A 20,438-nucleotide genomic window follows, 5' to 3' on the forward strand; every position below is an offset into this window, starting at 1 on the left:
ACCCTTAAAAAGAAGGATAGACAGAAAGACAGATGTTAAAGATCGAGATGGTATAATCTAGGAATGCCTAGAGTATATAATAATAGTGAAATGTACAATGTACAAATTTTAAAAATGTTTTTGCATGAGGAAGAACAAAGGAATGTCATTATTGCAGGGTGCTGAAAATAGATGGTAATTAATATTTTTAAATGTCACCTTATGTGTGAGACTAAAGCAAAAAATGTTTGTTACAAAATTTATATTTTGACTAGAGCATTTCCTAATATAACTTATGTAGATAGTTTGATTGAACATCATAAGTACTTGGAATCTCAGGTAGGACATGAGATTTTGTTGGTTTGTCCAGAGTGATGCCCCGATGAATCCCAGAGTGATCTGATCAGTGAGTGGAAAAGTATTTGCAAGCCCCCTTCTGGGAATGGTGAGAACAGGGAGAAGTTCAACTTCCCCAAGTTGAATTCTTGATATTCTCACAAGCAGTATGGACAACCAAAGCTATAGGCTGAGCCCCCAGTCTTGGGGTTTGTTCATATGAAATTTAACCCCACAAAGGATATGTCAAGTCTACTTAAAATTTAGGCCTAAGAGTCACCCCCAAGAGAGTCTCTTTTGTTGCTCAGATGTGGCCTCTCTCTCCAGCCAACACAACGAGCAGTCTCACCACCCTCCCCCTCTCTGCGTGGAACATGACTCCCAGGGGTGTGGACCTTCCTGGCAACGTGGGATAGCGATCCTGGAATGAGCTGAGACTCAGCATCAAGGGACTGAGAAAAACCCTAGAATGAGCTGAGAATTAACATCAAGGGATTGAGAGAACCTTCTCGACCAAAGGGAGAAGAGTGAAACGAGACTAAGTGTCAATGGCTGAGAGATTCCAGAGTCGAGAGGTTATCCTGGAGGTTATTCTTACGCATTAAGTAGATATCACCTTGTTGTTCAAGATGTAGTGGAGAGGCTGAAAGGAACTGCCTGAAAATGTAGAGCTGTGTTCCAGTAGCCATGTTTCTTGATGATGATTGAACAATGATACAGCTCTCACAGTGAGACTCTGTGAATGTGAAAACCTTGTGTCTGATGCTCCTTTTATCTTCTATATCAACAGAAGAGTAGAACACATGGAATAAAAACAAATAATAGGGGAACAAATGTTTAAAAATTTAGTTTGAAATGCTAGTGGTAAATGAAAGCAAGGGATAAGGGGTATGGTATGTATAATCTTTTATTCTCTGTTATCGTTTTATTTCTTTTTCTGTTGTCTTTTTATTTTTTTCTAAATCGATGCAAATATTCCAATGATAATATGAAACTGTGATGATATTAAGAATTACTGATTGTATACACAGAATGGAACGACATCTTAATGTTTTGTTTGTTGTTAATTTTTTTTAATTAATAAAAAAAAGGCATAGAAAGATCAAAGGTGATGGTAGAGATAAAAAGAGAAGGTAGGATTTAACAAATCAATATGATGGCTGAATCATTAAATTATCTCTTTTAGTCTCCAGTATCTTAGAGCAGCTGGAAGTAAAAATCTAAAATTATGAAACTGTAACCCATGTCAAACTCTGAAGTATGTTCTACAACTAATTTTAGTGCTGTGCTTTGAAATTTATTGCTTTTTTGTATATATGTTATTTTTTTCACAAAAATAAAAAAAAAAGTCAATCGTGGCAATAAAAAAATTTTTATTCTTTCTAGCCTTCTATATTCTGGAGCAGCTAGAAGGAAAATGCTGAGAGGATCGTATGGTCACCCATGACTAACTCTGGGTTCTGTCCTATAACTATTTGTTGAAGAGTACTTTGAAAACTATTGCTTTTTTATTTCTTTGCTTTGTATATATGTTATACTATACAAAAAATTGTTTAAAAAATAAAAATAAATAAATCCCCTTCACTTAAAAGCCATTCTGTTTCTGGTGTATCACATTCCAAAAGCTTTCACACTCAAATAGATGAGATGAGGAAAGGATTTATGAGCAGTGCAGGCTAACCTAACATTGAAAATCAGGCACCTCATCCACACCCTGCAAAGTATATTGTATGTATTTCCCCACTTATGAATATATATATATTAGGGGTGGGTATGTTACAAGATCTTACCACCACTGCCTATGAGTCTTGCCTTCGCATTTAAAATCAATTATTCAGGGCACAGCTTGTTGGTCCCCAGTGCACCTGCCTCCATCCAGGAGGATCGCCTTTACCCTTCCCTAACACCTGTCACCAGCCAGGATGTTTGATACTTCTGTATCTTTTTGTTCTCCTACTCGTTTTTCCTAACTTCTGGTAGAGTTTCTTAAATTGATCTTCCAGCTCATAAACACAGTCTTTTGTTGACTCCATCCTGCTGAATGCTCCATACCTTCCATTGCATCCCTTTTTACACACTCAATATCTCCACTTGGTTCATTGTTATGTCTACCTATTAGCGTCATCTTATTGAGAGCCTCCCTTATGTTTATGAGGATATGTTTAACGCTCATTGAAATTTTTGTAGTTATTTGATTCTATCTATTCTTCTTGCTGCAGCATAGTTTATTTGGTTTATTGTCATTATTTTATAACAGTGGTGTTCATTTTTCAGATACCTGTGTCTTTTCTTTGTGGTGGTTTTGAATCATGGCTGCAATGTCTGGGATACTGCTCCCATCGATGGTTAGAACTGATGCCCCCTCTCCTTGAATCTGGGTGGACTTGGGATTGCTTTATCTAATACAGTGTGGAGAAAGTAACAGTGCATCACTGCTGAGATTAAAACATAAAATTCCATGCATCTTCCATCTTGTCCGCTGGAACACTCACTCTTGAAGCCCTGAGATACCAGATAAGAAGTCCCACTTCCTTGAGACCACAATTCTGGAGAGGCTGTGTGCAGACTGCCTGGTTGACAGTCCCAGGTGAGCCCAGCTTTCCAGCTGTCACTGCCAGATGTGTGGGAGAAGCCTCCTAGGCTATCAGCACAGCCCATCTGGCAGTTGATTACCACCCAGTGATTTCCATCAATGCCAAGGAAAAGGAGAATCTCTAGCCAAGCCCTGCCTGGATTCCTGACCCATAAAATCATGAGCTATTTGGCTCCATTTAGGGAATAATTATGAAACAAAATAATTATGAAAAGAACATATTAGTAGTAGCCAGGGATTAGAGATGCAGGGGAGTGGGTATCTTGATTGTGGTGGTGGTTAGATAAGGCTTACATGTGTGAAAACCACATGGACACACACATGGAATGAGCACAAAAACTGGTGAAATCCGAATAGACTGTATCAATAGCACTGATGTCAGTTTCTCGATTTTGATACTGTACTGTGGTTGTCTGGGGTGTTGATATGGGGAAGGAGTGACAGGGCTTCCCTACACATTTCTTTGCAACTTCATGTGAATCTATAGTTACTTCAAAGTAAGTTTTTAAAATGATGGACTATAATAAAACAGTGGCTGTTTGAAGCCACTCAGTTTTGCAGCAACAGAAACACGCTACATCCTACAGCACATGTTCCCTTGGAGTATCAAACACCCTAGCTGGTGAGAGGTGTTAGGAAAGGGGCTGAAACCCAAGCCTGGCTAATGTCTGTCAATTGAAGTCAACTGAAGGAGTGATGGAGGGAAGGAAGTCCCCTGTGTGCCCCCACAAGCTGCCACTCTCCCAGGAAATTCCACTAAGGACTCCCCCTAAGTTCTTTAAAAGGAGCAGCATGGAGACCATCCTTTCTCCCTAGGGGGAGAGAAGGGGAGGGGTAGGAAACGCTCAGGAAGCAGGGACAGCTGGTTGACCTGCACCTACTTTCATTAGCTCCTCACTGGACAGACAGACCCAGGTGTATCCCTGATGAGTTTCTCCCATCCGCAGGGATTGTAGGGGAGGTCTGATATTTGTGGTAGTTTCAAAAGATGTCCACAGATTCTAACATCCTACTCTCAAGAATCTCTATGACTTTCTCCTTGATTCTTAGCTGGACTTACTGACCTGCTAAGAACCAAGAGAATGCAGGAGAAATCATGCTGCATGACTTTCAAATCTAGGCTGTTAAAGGCCATGCTTCTGACTTATCTGACAAACCCTCATGTTTGCAGTCATTATCAGAAGTCTGATTCCCTTAAGGCACTATACTAGAAGGAAGCTGAGCTATGCGGGGACACATGGAGGCATTCCAGCCCTGCCACTAGAGTGAAGCCATCAGTGACTTCCAGTTCAACATTCTCTAGGTGAATACCTCTGAGTGACATTAGTCATTACCACAAAGAACAAAAGACACCTCTGTGGGCATAATCAAATGCTTGTCAACTTAAGCTACTAAATTTTGGGTTCTTTGCCACAAACCAACAGAATCAAACCATCGCTCTGCATCCCTGGGGATTTCTCAGCAGTTTCTATTAGTCTGCAGATCCAGGCTTTCTTCTTTCTTTCATTCTTTCACCAAAGTTAAATTTGGGGAAGAGCCAGCAACCAGAGTTATTTCACCATCTTGTCCCCTTTCGTACTTAGCAGTTTTAGATTTCAAGCTCAAGTTCAATTGATCTTAACCTGTGGTCACTCTGCAGGCACTTCCTGGACCACTCTAGAAGGGTAAAATGAAACCAATGAGGCCTGAATGATGGCCTGTGGTTATGGATTCTCTAGGTAAAGTTTTCCTAGAAAAAACTTCCAGAGCCCAATCCGAGCTGGACAAGATTCCCAGGTGTGCCCTTAGGCAAATGGGTTTTTTTCTACCACAGACTTTCACTGACGTTGTAGTTTGTTAAGGCACCAATTTTTATATGGAGGCTTCTACTTCTCCCTAAACAGTCTGTCCCATCGGCTGGCAGGTGTTAAAACCTAATGCCCTCCCTCACTTCCTGATTTTGAATACTATGGTATGAGTATGTCACATGGTACTTTGTGACCATGAAGGGAAACATGGCTGATACAGGAAGAATAACTCAGTAGCTGGGTCTACGCTTAATCTGCCCAACCTTGTTACATCATGCCAAGTGAGCCTATGACCTTAAGCAAGCTATTTCAGCTTCCTCATGCGTGAAATGAAGAATAGTTACGTCATAGGAATCCATAAGGATAGGCTATAAGTCATAAACATTCTTTAATGTTTATGACTTTGTAAAATAAATTTGTAAGGTATGTCAATAAATTAATAGGTTTATAAATCACAAATTACAGATTATTTGTAAAGCCTTAGAACTAAGTCTGGCATATATGCCTGTCAATATTGGTGCTAAATGGAGATAATAATCCATATTGGTTAAGATAAAAAAAAAAAAAGTACGCCCTGGATATCTGGTATTGTCAAATACTGTCAGAGCAACTGTGGTTTGAAGCTACCTCCATGATTTGGGACCAGGGCTTTTCTCATGCTTTCTCTTGAGCTCAACCGTACTTTTTTTCTTTTTGCATGGGCAGGCACCAGGAATCGAACCCAGGTCTCCGGCGGCAGGCGAGAATTCTGCCTTCTGAGCCACCACGGCCCACCCTCAACCGTACATTTAAAAGGATGTTTTGTCTTTCTGGGTATTTTTCAGAGGCCACCACATGGCTAACGCACCACTCTCAGAGCCACCTCTTGCTTACTGACAGTTTAGTAAAGATCAAGAAATCTTTTCATGGCTTAAGAGCCCAGGGTTGGCTATACACACAGCCATTCCATGCCACAACTGCTCCCCACTCCTGGTAGACAGTAGAAGTCGTAACTTCTTGTTATTTAACTAGGTTGTGCTTCCTTCCGACTCGGCCTTTGCACATGCTGTTCCCCATGCCTGGAACGCTCATCCATACCACTATTTCACTTATTTAACACCTTCAGGGCTCTACTCAAGCTGACTTACCACTTCCTCAGGGAAGCTGCCTGACCACCCAGACGTTAGAAACGTCCCTGTGGCACCCTCATGAAGTCTTCATAATAATCACAGTGCCAAAGAGATTCTATCTAAACTATAAATCATAATTCTTCGATCTACCTATTTGCAGGAGACTATTTTATGTGTATATGTGTGTGTGTCCCCCTCCCCCCATCCTAGACGCTAAGCTCTGGGAGGGTGGAGACTGGCAGTTGGATCCCAGCATCCAGCACAGAACAGGTGCCCAATACACATGTGCTAAACTCATGGCTATACAGCCAGAGCAAAACAGTAGGGGCCCTGGTTTCCTAGCTATTTAGTGTCTTGCCTTCAATAGGCTAGGTACAGAGGATCCCTCACTTGGGACCCCAATTTCCCAAGAAATCCCCTACCAACCCGCGCCCCACTTCGGTGGAGAAGACCAGGGGGACTGACCACATCTGTAAATCTTCTGAGTTTTAATGTCTCTGCCAGGCAGCACTCTTTCCCATTTTTCCAGTGTAGGGACTCAGATGTCAGCTTCAAAAGAATATAAAGCTGGGGAGAAGGAATGTGAACATAGCTAAGGGGCTGGAGCTAGGATCAGGTGAGGGAGGAGATTCGCAGGAGCAGAAAAAAAGATGCTAATCCCAGCCCCTGAACTCCATGTCCTTTTAACATCCCGGGGCCTCCACAGCCTATGCCATGAATGTGGGCTTTACCTGCAAAATGATGTGAGGTTGTGCAGAAAGCATCAAGGCCCACATAACCTAGGTGGAATAAGGAGGATGGGCAAAGTCAAAACAAGATCAGGCTGAGGCGGTTGAGCTATGTAAAACGAGGATAAGCCAGGAGGAGCCACGGCTAGAACGAGAAGGGGGGCGGGGGGCAGGGAGGCAAGCCTTGAGGGCAAAAGATCCAGCCTTGGAGATAAAAACCTGAAGAAAAGCTAGGAACCCAGGTGCAGCCCAGGGAGTGAAGAAAATGCCAGCATGCCAGGGTATCCCCAACCAGATCCTGGAGGTTCCAGTGGGAAGAAGCCAGACTCGCCCCTGGGAGCAGAAACCAAAACTGAGGAAGGCAGGAGGGCAAGGTGGGACACGGAGAGTCCTGGAGTGCAAACAGATTAAGGACCTACTAGAAACCAGGGGCCCCCAGAGACAAGCTCCAAACCAGGGAGAGGGGCCAGACCCAGAATGCAGGGCCCGGCTACACAGCAAGGAGTGAACCCATAACCTAGGCATAGAACACTACCCAAGGGTCAGGGCTAGTCCAGAGGATGACAGCAAGACTGGGGATGGGCGGGTAGTGCGCTACCCGGAGGACAACACCAGGTCCGGGAGGCAGCAGTGACTATCCCTGTGGGGCACAGTCCAGTGGGCGAGAAGTGTCAGGGCTATGCCCGCGGCCCCGGGTCCTACTCGGGCTCGGTTCCCGGCACGCCGCGGATGTCGGGCAGCAGGCAGCAGCCAGCCACGATGTCGAGGCGCTCCGCTAGCGCACAGAGGTCGCCCCGCGCCAGGCGCACGCTATGGGCAGCAGCCAGTCCCGCCGCCTGTGCGGCCGCCAGCCGAGCAGTTAGGGCGGCCACGTCCCGGCCCGCGCGGCGATATACGCCGCTCACGGCGGCCGCCACGTCGTGGTCCAGCCGCGCCTGACTCTCGGCCAGCCGGAGCTGCAGCAGCGAGCGCGCCGGCGTGGGCGCCGGGGTCTCCTCCGCGCCCCAGGCTTCGCCCGCCGGCTCCCGCTGCACCACGAGTGGCGGCAGGCTCCCCAGCGTGGCCGTCGGCTCCGGCTCCGGCTCCGAGTCGGTCTCCGCGGCCTCCCCAACCACCCGCAGTCCCATGGGGCGGCCGCGCGTCGGGTCCGAAGGGCCCAGGTACAGCTCCTCCTCCGACGAGGACGCCGAGAGTTCCGAGTCCGTCTCGGCCGCCTCCCCCGGCACCACCGTCTCCGGTCTCCGCGGCGCCCTCCGCCGACGGCCCTGGGATGTCATGGCGCGGAGCTAGGAGACAGGAGGAGCGGAGGTACACCATGAGAGGCGAGCGCCCCACGGTGGCTAAAAGGCGAAATTTCTGGATTCCCCGTCCTTCCAATGTCTCTCGGTCATTTGGGGCCAGCTACTTCCCCTGTCGGGACCTCAGTTTCCCCTTCGATAAACGGGGCTCATCATGCCTGCCGGTGATGATGGGGGCCCTCAGCCTCTTCAGTGCATTGATGAGGAAACCGAGGCCCAGCTTCATCAAGAGCTGCCCAACCTGAACTCTCTCTGAATTTGCCTCCCCGCAGAGGCCACACGCGCCACACCTGCAAGCCCGTCTCTCAGCCGGAAGCAGCCGGGGTCCTGAAATGCTCAAGAACCCCCGCCAGGGTCTCACCCGAAGAGTGACAATACGGCTGGACTCTGAGGAGGGTGCACCAAGGGGGGCGGCGCTATCGCCGAAGACCGTACCGAGTCACGGGAGCTCCGAGACGGTGGGTATCCGCTACCTAGCCCAAGCGCAGCGTCTTCAAGGCGGATATTGGCGGTCAAGTCACGTGAGTCTCGCGGCTGCCTACCAAGTAGCAAACCTTGGCGCGGGCTTTGCGGGCGTATGCGTAGAAGAGTCACGTGAACAGAGGTACGGCCAATAGGGGAGCGGTTGGACAGGCGCTTCCGGGTTGTGGCTGCAAAGGAGCACTTTTGCAGGGGAACGCGGAGTTCAAAGAAACGAATTATGTCAAGCGTAGCCAGCGACTCGACCAATGAGAATGCTAGAGGACCCAGAAACCGGAGAAGGACGGAGAGTAAGGGCGGAAGAGGTTGTCCCGTGCAGTAGCGAGTGGCCAATGAAAGGAGGAGTAGGCCCTCCCAACTCTACTTCCAGACTCGCGAACGCATCTTATGAGCGCGGGGCCTGGAAAGCGTGGCTAGTTTAAGAGACCAATGGAAGCGGGAGTAGGCGGGCACGCACCGAGATGCCGGAGGCGGGGCCTGCCCAGTCAGGCCAATCAGAACAGGAAACTCTCGGCTGTCATGGCGGACGCGGTCTTGTTCGAGTTTCTACACATGGAAATGGTAGCGGAGCTGTGGGCGCGCGGCCCCGACCCCGGTCCCGGGGTGAGCGCCGGGCCCTAAGGGAATAGGCGTGGACCGCGGCGGGGAGGCCGAATCGAGGCCCTAGGGAGCGCGGAGGTCGCGTCTGCAGGCGGAGTTTGAGCTCCTGCCCCGCCCCTGCCTTCCTGGGCGACTTCGCGTGGTTTAGTCCTGGGTGAAGTGGGGGTCACGACTGCGCCGGCCCCGCGAGTTACTGTTAGAATTGAACGAGATAATTCAGGTTAAAACACGTGTCCTGAGGCTTGGCACAGAGTAAGCGATTCGTAATTACGATGTTTATTATTGTTGGAAGCATTCTGCCTGGGTTGACTTCCGCCCCCGCCATTCACTCAATGAAATAGCTCCGTTTCCTCCTTTGTAAAATGGACGTAACAATAGTTAAGTCTCGGAGTGGGACGTTTAGTCACTCAGCAAACGTTTATCGATGGCCTACTGTATTCCGGGCATTGTTCTAAGACACACAGTAAATAGAAATATAATAGTTATTATAATTAGTGAGAACTTCTGTTAAAAAAAAACTTCTGTAGCGTCAGGGAAAGCCTTTCTAAGGAGGTGAAGGGGGGAAGGAAGCCCGGTGGATAACGGGAAGGAGCATTCCAGAAGTGGGGAAAAACAGTTGTAAAAGCCCTGAAGTAGGTATGCGCTTGACTTTTTGAATTTAGACCATATGACGATTAAATAAGGGAAAACTTTAAAGCATTCAGTGCAGTGCCCGAAACATATTGAGTCTTTTAAAGTTGGGAACTGTTTTATAAAATCTGATACCAAGGAAAAAGCGGGGGTGGGAGATCACAGAGAGTAGGTACTTAATAAATGGGGGTGGGAGGGGTGTGGTTACTGTGATGATCATCATTGTCTAGTTGTAAGACAGTTTCATTGGCTTAGGCTTGCTTTCCAGATTGGGAGCATTAGTAAGGGTGTTGCATGTTAATTTCCCTGAACTTGGGTTTCTTCTGAGTTCGTTCATTCACTCAACAAACTTTTACTAAAATCTGCAAGGTGCCAGGTCCAGCTGTAAGCTCTGGGGAGGCCTCGGTGAACCATACAAGAATCCTTGTCCTCCTGGAACTTATATTCTGGTGGGGGAGACAGATAAATAAGTGAGTAAAGTATGTGACATCATGTAAATGCTGTGAGAAAGATAAAGCATGGGAGAGGGAGTGTGCATTGTCATGTGTATATAGGCAGGGTACTGCAGGTCTCAGCACCCCATCTATCGTGGCTTTCAAACTGGAAATCCAGGAGTCTTCTGACATCTGTTTCCTCTCTCTACCTCCAGATCGAGCCTCATCTCTGGGCGGTACCCATTCTCCTGTCTAAACATGTTTCCTGGTCTGTTCTCTCCTCTGCCCTTGTAGTAGTTTCATTTTCTCATCTTGGTTATTGCGCTCATCACATCTTCACTGAATTAACTCCTAGTATGCCTTCAGATCTTGGCTCAGTTGCTCCTTCCTGAGCCCCCAGTTGAGTTTGGGTCCCCTTTTTATTTTCATAGCCACCCCACACCCCCCACCCTTCATTCTCTCCTTATTCTCTTTGGTAGGCCTCATCACACTCAGAATTACGTATATATCTATCAGAATTATGTATCTGTATTATCTTTTTTAAATTTATTTATTAATTAAAAAAATTAAGAACAAACAAAAACATTAACATATAATTCCATTCTACATATATATTCAGTAATTCTCAATATCATCACATAGTTGCATATTCATCATTTCTTAGAACATTTGCATCAATTCAGAAAAAGAAATAAAAAGACAACAGAAAAATAAAATAGTAATAGAAAAAAAAAGATTATACATACCATACCCCTTACCCCTCGCTTTCATTTATCACTAGCATTTCAAACTAAATTTATTTTAACATTTGTTCCCCCTATTACTTATTTTTATTCCATATGTTCTCCTCGTCTGTTGACATGGTAGATAAAAGGAGCATCAGACACAAGGTTTTCACAATCACACAGTCACATTGTGAAAGCTATATCATTATTCAATTATCATCAAGAAACATGGCTACTGGAACACAGCTCTACATTTTCAGGCAGTTCCCTCCAGCCTCTCCATTACATCTTGAATAACAAGGTGATATCTACTTAATGCGTAAGAGTTACCTCCAGGATAACCTCTCGACTCTGTTTGGAATCTCTCAGCCATTGACACTTGGTCTCATTTCACTCTTCTCCGTTTTGGTTGAGGAGGTTTTCTCAATCCCTTGATGCTGAGTTTCAGCTCATTCTAGGGTTTTTCTCAATGCCTTGATGCTGAGTCTCAGCTCATTCTGGAATTTCTGTCCCACGTTGCCAGGAAGGTCCACACCCCTGGGAGTCATGTCCCACATAGACAGGGGGAGGGTGTTGAGTTTGCTTGTTGTGTTGCCTGGAGAGAGACCACATCTGAGCAACAAAAGAGGTTCTCTTGGGGGTGACTCTTAGGCCTAAATTTTAAGTAGACTTGACCTATCCTTTGTGGGATTAAGGTTCATATGAACAAACCCTAAGACTGGGGGCTCAGCCTATAGCTTTGGTTGTCCACACTGCTTGTGAAAATGTATTATCTTTTGATTCCTGTCAGGCTCCCTGCCTGACTGAGCTGGTGGGGGCTGGAACCAGGTATTTGTTGACCCCACTGTATATCCTAGTACACAGTAGGTCACCAGACATGATTAGTGAAAAAGATGAGTGCAGTACAGGTGGGAGGAGTGAGGCTGGAGTGCATTTATAATTATAACCACTAATAGCACCTGGCCCCATGGAGGTGCCAGACTCCTGCTTTCATTTGATTGCCCCAACTGCTCAAACAGGCTGCATCCCCATTTTATAGATGAAGAAACAAAGGCATTGATGGATAGGGCTCCTTGCTCACCTGTGGTAGTGTCAGCTATTTAAGTAGGTCTCCCACGTGGCTCCAAGGCCAGTGCTATAAACTTGCTTGCATTTCCCAGTGTGTTTTGCCTGGCACTCTTCAGAAGGCTTTGAAGGGGTTTCTGTGGTCAAGGGAGTGTGGGAAACACTGGGTTACACAGGGTTGCTCACCGTAGAGCTGTTCAGAACACACCTTGAACAGCCAGTCTTTCTTGGCTACTACTAGAATTCTGATTCCCAGGTCCCACACTAGAGATTCCAAGGAAACTAGAAAGGGATGTGGTCTGGGCCTTGGGCAGCCAAGGAAGAGAACTGTGGCTGTCTTCCCACCCTCCTTTGTCCTGGGGAACCCCTTTATGCAGGTGGCATGTCAAGTGGCGTGTGGTAGGAAGCTGCTCTGTTGTCTCCTAGGTCCATCTCTCTCTCTTCCGGCTCCTCTTCCTCTCTCTGTTCCTTCTTTCCAATCGAACAAGTTTCTCTCTGCACCAAATACCGGTCTCCTGTTTCTTGGATTTTTATTCCATATTCTGGAATAGAACTTTACCTGACTTAGTCCTTTGAGGTGCTGATGCTGTTGTCTCCGTTTTACAAAAGAAGAGCTGAGGCTCAAGAGAGGAAGAGCCTTTCCTGACACTGCAAAGCGAGGATGGAAGTCTAAGCCAGGACTCAGCCCCCAGGCTCTGTCTACAACATCATGGCTTTCCCTCTACCAGCTCTCGAGGACAGGGAGGGCGGCTCATTCCTTGTCTCCACAGCACAGGCTCTGGGGAGCCACAGCCAGTGTTTATAGCTTTTGTGCTTTCCATGCCCTCCCTGCTAGGGTAGTATCCGTGGTTGAGAGTCCTGGTAAGCTGCCGGGCCTCTAGCTGGAAGGTTGCATTGTTGAATGGACTGCCAGCCAGAAGGGTCAAAGCAGGAAGGACCCTCAGCGGAAGCTTTGACGATAAAGGGAGGCTTCACACAGAGGAGCGAGTTCCTCTGAGCGCGTGCAGTGAGCTCACACCCTTTCCTGTGAGCCTGGAGAAGGGGAGGGGGCCGAGAACAGTCCTGATCTTCACCCCCCGCCCTGGGTTCTTTAGGTGCCCAGGGGTGGACAAAGCGGCCATGAGATACAGTCCTTGCCCTCATTCCTGGCAGGGGGACAGTGGGTGCAGAGCTCTGGAGGGGGTGCAGTGCCTCTGAGGCAGGGGAGCTGTGGTGAATGGTTCCTCCAGAGGCCAGATCACAGGCTGAGGAACCGGGGCTCTAGCCGGAGGTGGTGGGAGCCATGGAAGGGTTTACCAGAAGGATGTGGAGCCAGGTGGAGTTTTTAGGAAGAATGAGACTGGATTAGTGATGGGGCTGGGAAGCATCCATAGAGTTAGGGAGTAGGAGATGGCATTGGCAAGGATTCTTTCGGACTCCCCTGGGTGGAGGGCTGAGGGAGGGCAGTCCAGGGCAACAGGGTGGGAGTTGGACTAGTCCTGTTCTCTGTCCTTCTGTTCACAGATGCTCTGAGTTTCCTGGTGCCACTCACCTTAGGGAAACTGAGTCTCGTTGATTTTCTTAAGGGGAGAACCCAAGCTGTACCCTCTCTGGGTCCCGGCAGAGAGGTTTTGTACATGGGGGTCGAACAGAGTGACCCTCTGCTGAGGAGAGAGACACTCCTCCCAGTCCAAAGCGAAGGGGAGAAGCTGAGCACCCTCCCCTTCTCCCGTAGCCCAGAATGTTCTTTTTCTTATGTGTCAGGGTGGGTTTGGTTGGCTTGCTTTTCATCCACCCTGCTTGGAACTCTGGGGACCTCTGCAGTCTGAACCCTGGACTCTTCCTGCAGCCTGGGACGTTTTCCCCTGATTATTTCTTCCCCTGCATTATTCCCCGTGTGTCCTTTGGTACCTGGATGACTGTTAGACCGTCCTGGTCTCTTCCATGTACCTCATAACTCTTTTCTCATTTTTTTCTATCTTGTGTTTTTTCTCGACAATCTAGAAACCTTATGTGGTTTATAGATTTGCATATTATTTTGGCTCCATTATTTAAAACATGCTCTGGCCCACCATCTTTTTCATTTCCGAAAGATTTCCCTTGTCTCAGAGCATCCCTTCCTCCTAGTGATACTGCTTTGTGGGTGTCATTGGCACAGACACTGATCAAACTTCCCTGGGCCACCCCCCACCCACCTGCCACTCCCGCATCATCTCCTTCCCTCCAGGTCTGTTGTTTAGTTAACTCTGCAGAGGCAGGCGCAGGAGCTCCAGCTTTGCACTGACTCTGGGCTTGGCTCTGGATGATTTGTGTGAACGGAGGGTCCCGTCTCCCACTGGAACAGTAAACCCCTCATCTCTGAAAAGCTTTTGCAAGGACTGGGCCCCGGGGGTCCACCACAAAGCCCCAGGAGGTGGGTTGGGCTGGGGCAGGCCAGGCTTCTCCTCCCTTCTCCCCTGGGACCTTCTGTGCTCCTTTCCTCCCTCCTCCCAGTCCTTCCCCCTTTAGTCACTCATCGCAGTGCTCCACCCCAGCCATCAGGGCCAGGGCCAGCAGGCTCTAGCAGTACCTTCAGTAATGGGTTCCACTGTTGCTGTGCGCTGGGTCCTTATAAAGGACTGCAGGCAGATTTGGTCCTTGCACACCCCTGTGGGGTAGAGGTGCTACCTTCAGCCCCATGAGCACATGAGGAAACTGAAGCATGGGGCTGTTAGGTAAGGTGCTGAAAGCCATGCATGTAGCAAGTGCTGCGGGGGAGGATTCAAACCCAGGCAGCCTGAGGTTTGCTGAAGGAAAACCTGAGTTTTCTGGAACTCTTCTGGACTCCCCTCCCTCCACACTCCCTGGTCTGGCTGACGAGCCCAGCTGACCCTGGAGCCCTGTCCAGCCTGGCCGTCCTCCCTGCCTTCAGCAGGCCCAGCTCCTTCTCTCCTCTCCAAGCCTGGAGTAGCTTCCCATCCCGCTCCCTCCGCCTCTTCCTTCAGATTCAGCACACATATCACTTCCTCGAGGAGCACCCACCCTGTAGAACACATCCCAGGGAGCGCTTCCACAGCACAGCATTCCCCCTTCCAGAAGGCCTGGGGAGCACTCCCACAGCATGGCATTTCTCCCTCTTAGCAGTCAGTAGAACTGTCATTAGATCATTAATTACACTGTTTCTTCTTGCCTCCTCCCCGCTAGAATTTCAGCTCCATCAGGGCAGGAACTGTGTTGTCCCCTGCCATATCCTGAGTTTAGAACGCGGCCTGGCAGGGTAGCAGACCGTCAGCATTTGGGAATTGAGCAAGGATATTGGCTGCACTTGCCCACTGGCTGAGAGGCAGCTCAGCTTCCCCATGATCTGGCCTCTGTTCCCTCACCTCCCCTGCCCACCTCTTACCGCTGCCCCCAGCCCGGCATGGCCTAAGCTGCCTGCTCCAGCTGGCCGGCTGCCTCCCCGCCGCTGCCCACCCCCTCCACCTCCTGGGTCCGTCCTGGAGGAGGTGACTTGGCCCTGCACCGTGCTCCCAGGTGCTCCTCGCATATCTCTCTCCCAGCCCTCCCTCATTTGTCCCTGTCACCTGGGCACTGCTGCCCCTGAGGGACACTGAGAACCACTTATAGAATGAACAAGTGAGTCCTGGGTTCTGCCTGTCACACCAGGAAGCTCGTGTGTGACATAATTCCTGGGTATAATTCCAGGTGCTGGAATACATCAGCTCCCAGACAGCCAGAGTCCCTCCATTTATAGGGGTTTCATTCCAGGTATATTAATTTCTGCCCCCATCAGCTGGGAGGTTGTCACCCCTTTGATAGATGCAGAGACTTGGAGAGGCCATGAGTATTGATGATGTTGACGTTCACTGAGCCCCACCTGAGCTCTCTGCTTACATTCACCAACTCCTGTAATCCTCATAAGGACCCTAAGGAGTGGCTACCATCAGCGCTATTTTCCTTATAACAGATTGGGAAACTGAGGCACCAGGGAGTGAGGCTGCTACCCTGGATCCCACAACTAGTCAGTGGCAGGGGTGAGTCTGGACCAAGGTGGGCTAGCATGAAACCCCCACACTTAGCCCCCATGCGGCACCACTATGATGGGCACACACGAGGGGGACTGCCTCCTCCCCGAGTCATCCCGCCATGCTCCTCCACATGCCCCTACCTCTTCTCTCCCTGCTCCCCACTTCCTGTGTGGCCGGCTGGGTCTGAGGGGCCCAGAGGGCCCAGGACTGGTACCACCAGAGAGCACTGTGTGGTCCTGCAGGAAGTGTCATTGTCACCAGGCTCAGTTCCCACAGGGGCCCTGAGTGGTAGGGGGCAGGGAGGGCCACCGGGGTCCTTGCTTTGAATTGTGGGTGGCCTCTGCTTAGGCCTTCTTGTCCCGAGAGCTGCCCCCCAGGTGGGCCTTGGCCCATGGCAGCAGTGGGCACTGTCTTATCCACCCATGGGCCACCTGCAGTACCACAGTGTAGAGGAAACCATTTGGGTTTGGGAGCCAGACCTGCCCAGGTTTGAAAGATAGCCTGTCCTAAATGTTCCTGAGGCAGGTTTTAACCCTTCAGAGCCCCAGTTTCCAGGTGAAAGACAACCTATCTTCTGGGACTGTTAAAATTAAACAAGAGGGTTTGTATAGATCACATGGTATATGATCAAATTTCAGCTCTGGACTTTGTTCAGTATCCATTTATTACGTGCATTGTGCCGCGCCTCGTGCCGCCTATTGTGGGCTGCCTCGGTCCCTTCCCTTAGTGACCACGGAGCTGGGCAGAGAGAACAGTGAGTGGAAAGTGAGACCCCCACTGGCACCGTGCAGGCTGCTCTGTGGACCGCACGCCTGTAGGGGGCGGGGGCCTGAAGTCACTCCGTGTGGAAGGTGGTGACCGTGGGGCCCGAGGGCCCCTGAGCGTATGCTTCAGGGGAGTGAGCCTCCTCCCTCTTCCCCACTTCAGGTCTGCTGGGTGTGCTGAAAAGTGGCTCCTACTTTTCACCCTGGCATCTCTGAGGTTCCCAGTCTGGACTGCCCGCCCTCGGTGCTCTCCATCTCACCAGAATAAAGGAAATATGTAAAAGTCTTTCCTCCAGCCACTCAGCTCCCATGTGTTTGAGCCCACACAGGGGCGCCCCTCCCAGAGTTCCTGGCTGACATTTTAACATGCACCGTGCTGACTGTGGTCCCCTTACCGGGGTGCATTGTGGGACTCTCCCCACACCCATCTGCTTGCTAGATGAGCCCTGGGGCGAGTTACTTTCAGTCTCTGGGGCCATCACCTCTCACCCAGGGCAGCCCCTTCCTCTCCTAGGCTTCCTCGCCCTCGAATTGGCAGAGACAGGGAAGGTGGTCTTAGAGCCCCCTTGCAGCTGCTATGTTGGGATGCCCAGCTGAAAGTGGGGCAAGGGCCCCCTCCCTGAGACTCCTCTCTGGCCTTCTAGGGACAGAAGACAAGCCTGTCCGTCCTGGAGAGCGTGGGCTTCCGCGTGGGCCAGGCCCTGGGTGAGAGGTGAGCGCTGGCCCCTCCCGACTCCCCCACATACCAGGGTCCCTTCCTGGCTGTGCACCTGACCAGCGGCCGCCGCTTGTTCAGACTGGCCCAGTATCTGCCCCTACCCCCCACCAGGCTGCCCCGGGAGACCCTGGCCTTCAGGGAGGAGCTGGATGCCCTCAAGTTCCTGTGCAAGGACCTATGGGTGGCTTTGTTCCAGAAGCAGATCGATGGCCTCCGCACAAACCACCAGGTGTGTGCCCGGGCTGGCCACAGCCCCAGCCCTGCTGGTAGGAAGGCAGAAGCTGGAACTGGGAAGAGCGAGCAGGGAGGGGAAAGCCGGGCAGGAGGGTGGCAGCAGGCCCACCCCGACCTGGGAGGTGGGGCACTGGGGCACCTAGGGCCTCGCAGCAATTTCCAGGATTCCCAGGAGTCCCCAGGGGATCCCCAGCAGTGACACAAAGCCTCTCTCCTCTGGCCACCGGCCACCTCCCGTGCTCCCCATTAAAGGTCCACATGGTGCCCCACCCTGACAGCCACTTCCTAAGCCCAGTTTCCCACCACACTCCTGGAAGGCAGGGACTGTTTCCTGTTGGGGACCGCAGGCAGCCAGAGGGGGCCAGACCAGCACACCCCTGCTGGTCCCACAGCCCATCAAGCAGCACCCAGGCCCTGCTAGACCTCAGCCCAAGGGGGCAGCTCTGTGCAACCCAGCTCCCCCCTCCCCCCAAGTGCCCACTGGCCTCCTCTCTGCCCCCAGGGGACCTACGTCCTGCAGGACAACAGCTTCCCCCTCCTCACCCGGATGGCCTCAGGCCTGCAGTACCTGGAGGAGGCTCCCAAGGTATGGGGGTGCTTGCCCATCTTTACCTACCCCCACCCAGGCAGGCCTTTCCCCAAGCCGAGGGGGGCCCAAGGCCTGGGCCCTGAAGAAGGGATTTCTTCCCCCACTGCCATCCACTGTGAAGCCTTGAACCTGATGTGGCCACGTCCTGAGCACCTTCCCACGTGGCCTTGTGTCCCTCCCCCAGTTCCTGGCCTTCACCTGTGGTCTTCTGCGTGGTGCGCTCATCACCTTGGGTCTCAAGAGCTTGGTCACTGCTTCCGTGGCAGCCCTGCCCACCTGTGAGTCACGGCAGGTATGGGGAGGGGGTGGAGCTCGGCCCCCTTTCACAGGTGGGGGATCTGAGACCGAGACTGCTGAGCCCGGGGCCCCATCACACCCCCAGCCTGATTCCCAGTGATGCACCCAGCAGAGGGGAGCCGGCAGTGAGGGGTGGGTCTCAGGGCACCAGGGGAATTGCAGCCTGTCTGATGGGGTGTCCTCCTGTCACCCGCGGGCCCCACTGGACTTGCTGTCTGTCCAGATGAGCAGCTGAAGTCCTGTTCCGACCTGGAGGCAGCTAAGCTCCCTCCCCAGGGTTTTTCTCCTCTCTCTGGGGGCACCCAGGGCTCTGCTGGGCAGGGCCTGAGTGACATACTTCTGAGTGGCCTCGGAAGCCCATGCCGGGCCCCTCCCCAGTGGCCTACATGCATGGCCTTCATGCCCCTCCTCACCTACTCAGCCTGGGATGTGGGCCAGGAAGGCGGGGAGCATCACCCCCTTTGGCTTGTGAGGAAACTGAGGCCCAGCCCAGGGCCAGTCAGCAACAATACAGGGCTGGGATGGTCGTCTGAGTTGGTTGGTGATTCCCACCTCTCCCACCAGGTCCCAGGCTCAGGCTAACACCAGCCTTTCTCTTCCAGGTAAGTTCCAGGTAGTGATCCAGAAATCCTGAGGAGCCCCAGGCCACCCCAGTGGGGTGACACAGCTGCCCTGCCCCCTGCCTTCACCCACCCCAGGTGGGCCTGGGTGGCTGGTGGACCAGACCTCTGCTGTTGGGTTGGTCCCATGGCTGTGCTGGGGATCCCCCCCAGGCTTGGATGACAAACAAAGTGGGTGTCCATTTGCTGAGGGCACTGCACATGCTCAGGGAGCTGGTGTCTGTGGGGTACCATGGGAAGCAAGGGTCTCCTGGGTGGAGGGGCCCTTGGGATCAGTCCCTCTACCATGTGCAGAGACTCAATAAAGGTGTGTGGGAGCAGACAGGGAGCTGGAAGTTCTGGGGTCATGGGGGCATATGTGAAGGACTGTCCTGTGGGAGGGGGAGGGGAGCGCCCTCTGTGCCGTCCCCCCTTCTGCCACTCCCTCCCCCCACTCCTGGGCCCGAGCCCTGAGCCTGCCACCTCCCCCCACCCCGGACACCTGGCAGGGCGGCCCTGGCACTGGCAGCATCGCCAGCATCTCTGCCCTGACAAGTCTGGGGCTGTCCTCTGCCCAGCAAGGTGCACTAACAGAGCTTCTCCTTGGGGACCTAGGCTGGGTGGGGGAGGGGGCTGCACAGGCTGAGTACAGGGTGGCCAGACATCCCCATCCCTTCCTCGTACGTGCAGACACACCTGAAGCACCTAGAAAACAGAATGAGACTCAGCTGCCCCCCACTCCCCACTACCTGTACATGCACAGCATAGGGGGGTGTCCCACCAGGGTCTGTGTTCCTGCAAGCTGAGGCTGGAGGTGTGACCCAAATGAGACAGAGAAGCATTCCCTTGCTTCAGATGCTACACACACACACACACACACACACCCCGCGGCCTGAGCTCCCCCCATCTACCCCACTCAGCCCTCAGACCTCCACTCTTGGTCTTCCTGCCGGTGCCCCTCCACCCTCTGGCCCACTCCCCAAACTCCTGGTCTACCTACCCCAGCAGCATCCCCCTCTCGGCACTGTGCCAATGCTCCTGAGGTGGTTAATCATCCCTCACCCCCGCCCTCCTGCAGCTCTAAACAGGAGGGAAGGAGACATCCTCATTCTTCCTCTTGGGTCCCTCTGGAGCCTAGCACTGCGAGCATGGAGCCTGACACTCGGGAACGCCAGGCAGATGCTTCCTCAGTGAGTCGCAGTTACTCAGCTAAATTGTCCACGGGGCACGGGCGGGGGGGGGGGTGGGGGAGTGACCGGCCCTGCCCTTGAGACATGTGGCCCAGTAATGAAGGCGGTCCCCAGGCTTGCCTCAAGCTCAGACCCACTGCACCTGCCAACTCGGAAGACAGCGGCCAAGCTTTCCCAGGAGAAGGGGCTAAAGGATCGTGTGTATGTGGGGGGGGGGTGGGGGGGTGGGAGCATCCCAGGTGGGTGCTCTAACTACAAGGGCAGGCTTTGTTTACCCAGCACTACAGGAGGGGGTGC

The 20,438-nt window shown here is 51.6% G+C and overlaps 2 protein-coding genes across 5 annotated transcripts; one reads left to right on the top strand and one right to left on the bottom strand.

Moving 5' to 3' along the window:
- Positions 1–1,539: 1,539 nt before the first annotated feature.
- BLOC1S3 (biogenesis of lysosomal organelles complex 1 subunit 3) lies at positions 1,540–8,620 on the bottom strand. 2 transcript variants are annotated; one of them, XM_077131478.1, is made up of 2 exons: positions 8,121–8,620; positions 1,540–7,818 (listed from the first exon to the last, which is right to left on the bottom strand). In XM_077131478.1, exon 2 carries the CDS (start codon positions 7,807–7,809, stop codon positions 7,231–7,233), a length of 579 nt encoding a protein of 192 aa, XP_076987593.1. In that variant the 5' UTR covers positions 7,810–7,818; positions 8,121–8,620; the 3' UTR covers positions 1,540–7,230. The 2 variants fall into 2 exon arrangements, with proteins under 2 accessions (XP_076987593.1, XP_076987594.1); XM_077131479.1 differs by having other exon boundaries at positions 1,541–7,818; positions 8,266–8,602.
- TRAPPC6A (trafficking protein particle complex subunit 6A) lies at positions 8,405–20,138 on the top strand. 3 transcript variants are annotated; one of them, XM_077131475.1, is made up of 7 exons: positions 8,405–8,913; positions 17,159–17,226; positions 17,344–17,461; positions 17,969–18,052; positions 18,240–18,333; positions 18,917–18,954; positions 20,030–20,123. In XM_077131475.1, exons 1-7 carry the CDS (start codon positions 8,740–8,742, stop codon positions 20,033–20,035), a joined length of 582 nt encoding a protein of 193 aa, XP_076987590.1. In that variant the 5' UTR covers positions 8,405–8,739; the 3' UTR covers positions 20,036–20,123. The 3 variants fall into 3 exon arrangements, with proteins under 3 accessions (XP_076987590.1, XP_076987592.1, XP_076987591.1); XM_077131477.1 differs by lacking the exon at positions 18,917–18,954 and having other exon boundaries at positions 8,406–8,913; positions 18,240–18,347; positions 20,030–20,138; XM_077131476.1 differs by lacking the exons at positions 18,917–18,954; positions 20,030–20,123 and adding an exon at positions 18,955–19,294 and having other exon boundaries at positions 8,410–8,913.
- The last annotated feature ends 300 nt before the right edge of the window (positions 20,139–20,438 follow it).

Source organism: Tamandua tetradactyla, chromosome 16, assembly GCF_023851605.1.
Source record: "Tamandua tetradactyla isolate mTamTet1 chromosome 16, mTamTet1.pri, whole genome shotgun sequence".
In the NCBI taxonomy this organism is placed as follows: Eukaryota; Metazoa; Chordata; class Mammalia; order Pilosa; family Myrmecophagidae; genus Tamandua; species Tamandua tetradactyla.

Excerpts from the sequence above, each read along its gene's own strand:
- BLOC1S3 (XM_077131478.1), bottom strand. The coding sequence starts at position 7,809 with ATGACATCCCAGGGCCGTCGGCGGAGGGCGCCGCGGAGACCGGAGACG.
- TRAPPC6A (XM_077131475.1), top strand. The coding sequence starts at position 8,740 with ATGGAAGCGGGAGTAGGCGGGCACGCACCGAGATGCCGGAGGCGGGGC. Across the intron at positions 17,227-17,343 it reads GGCCAGGCCCTGGGTGAGAG|GCTGCCCCGGGAGACCCTGG; the intron begins GTGAGCGCTGGC and ends ACCCCCCACCAG. Across the intron at positions 17,462-17,968 it reads GCCTCCGCACAAACCACCAG|GGGACCTACGTCCTGCAGGA; the intron begins GTGTGTGCCCGG and ends CTCTGCCCCCAG.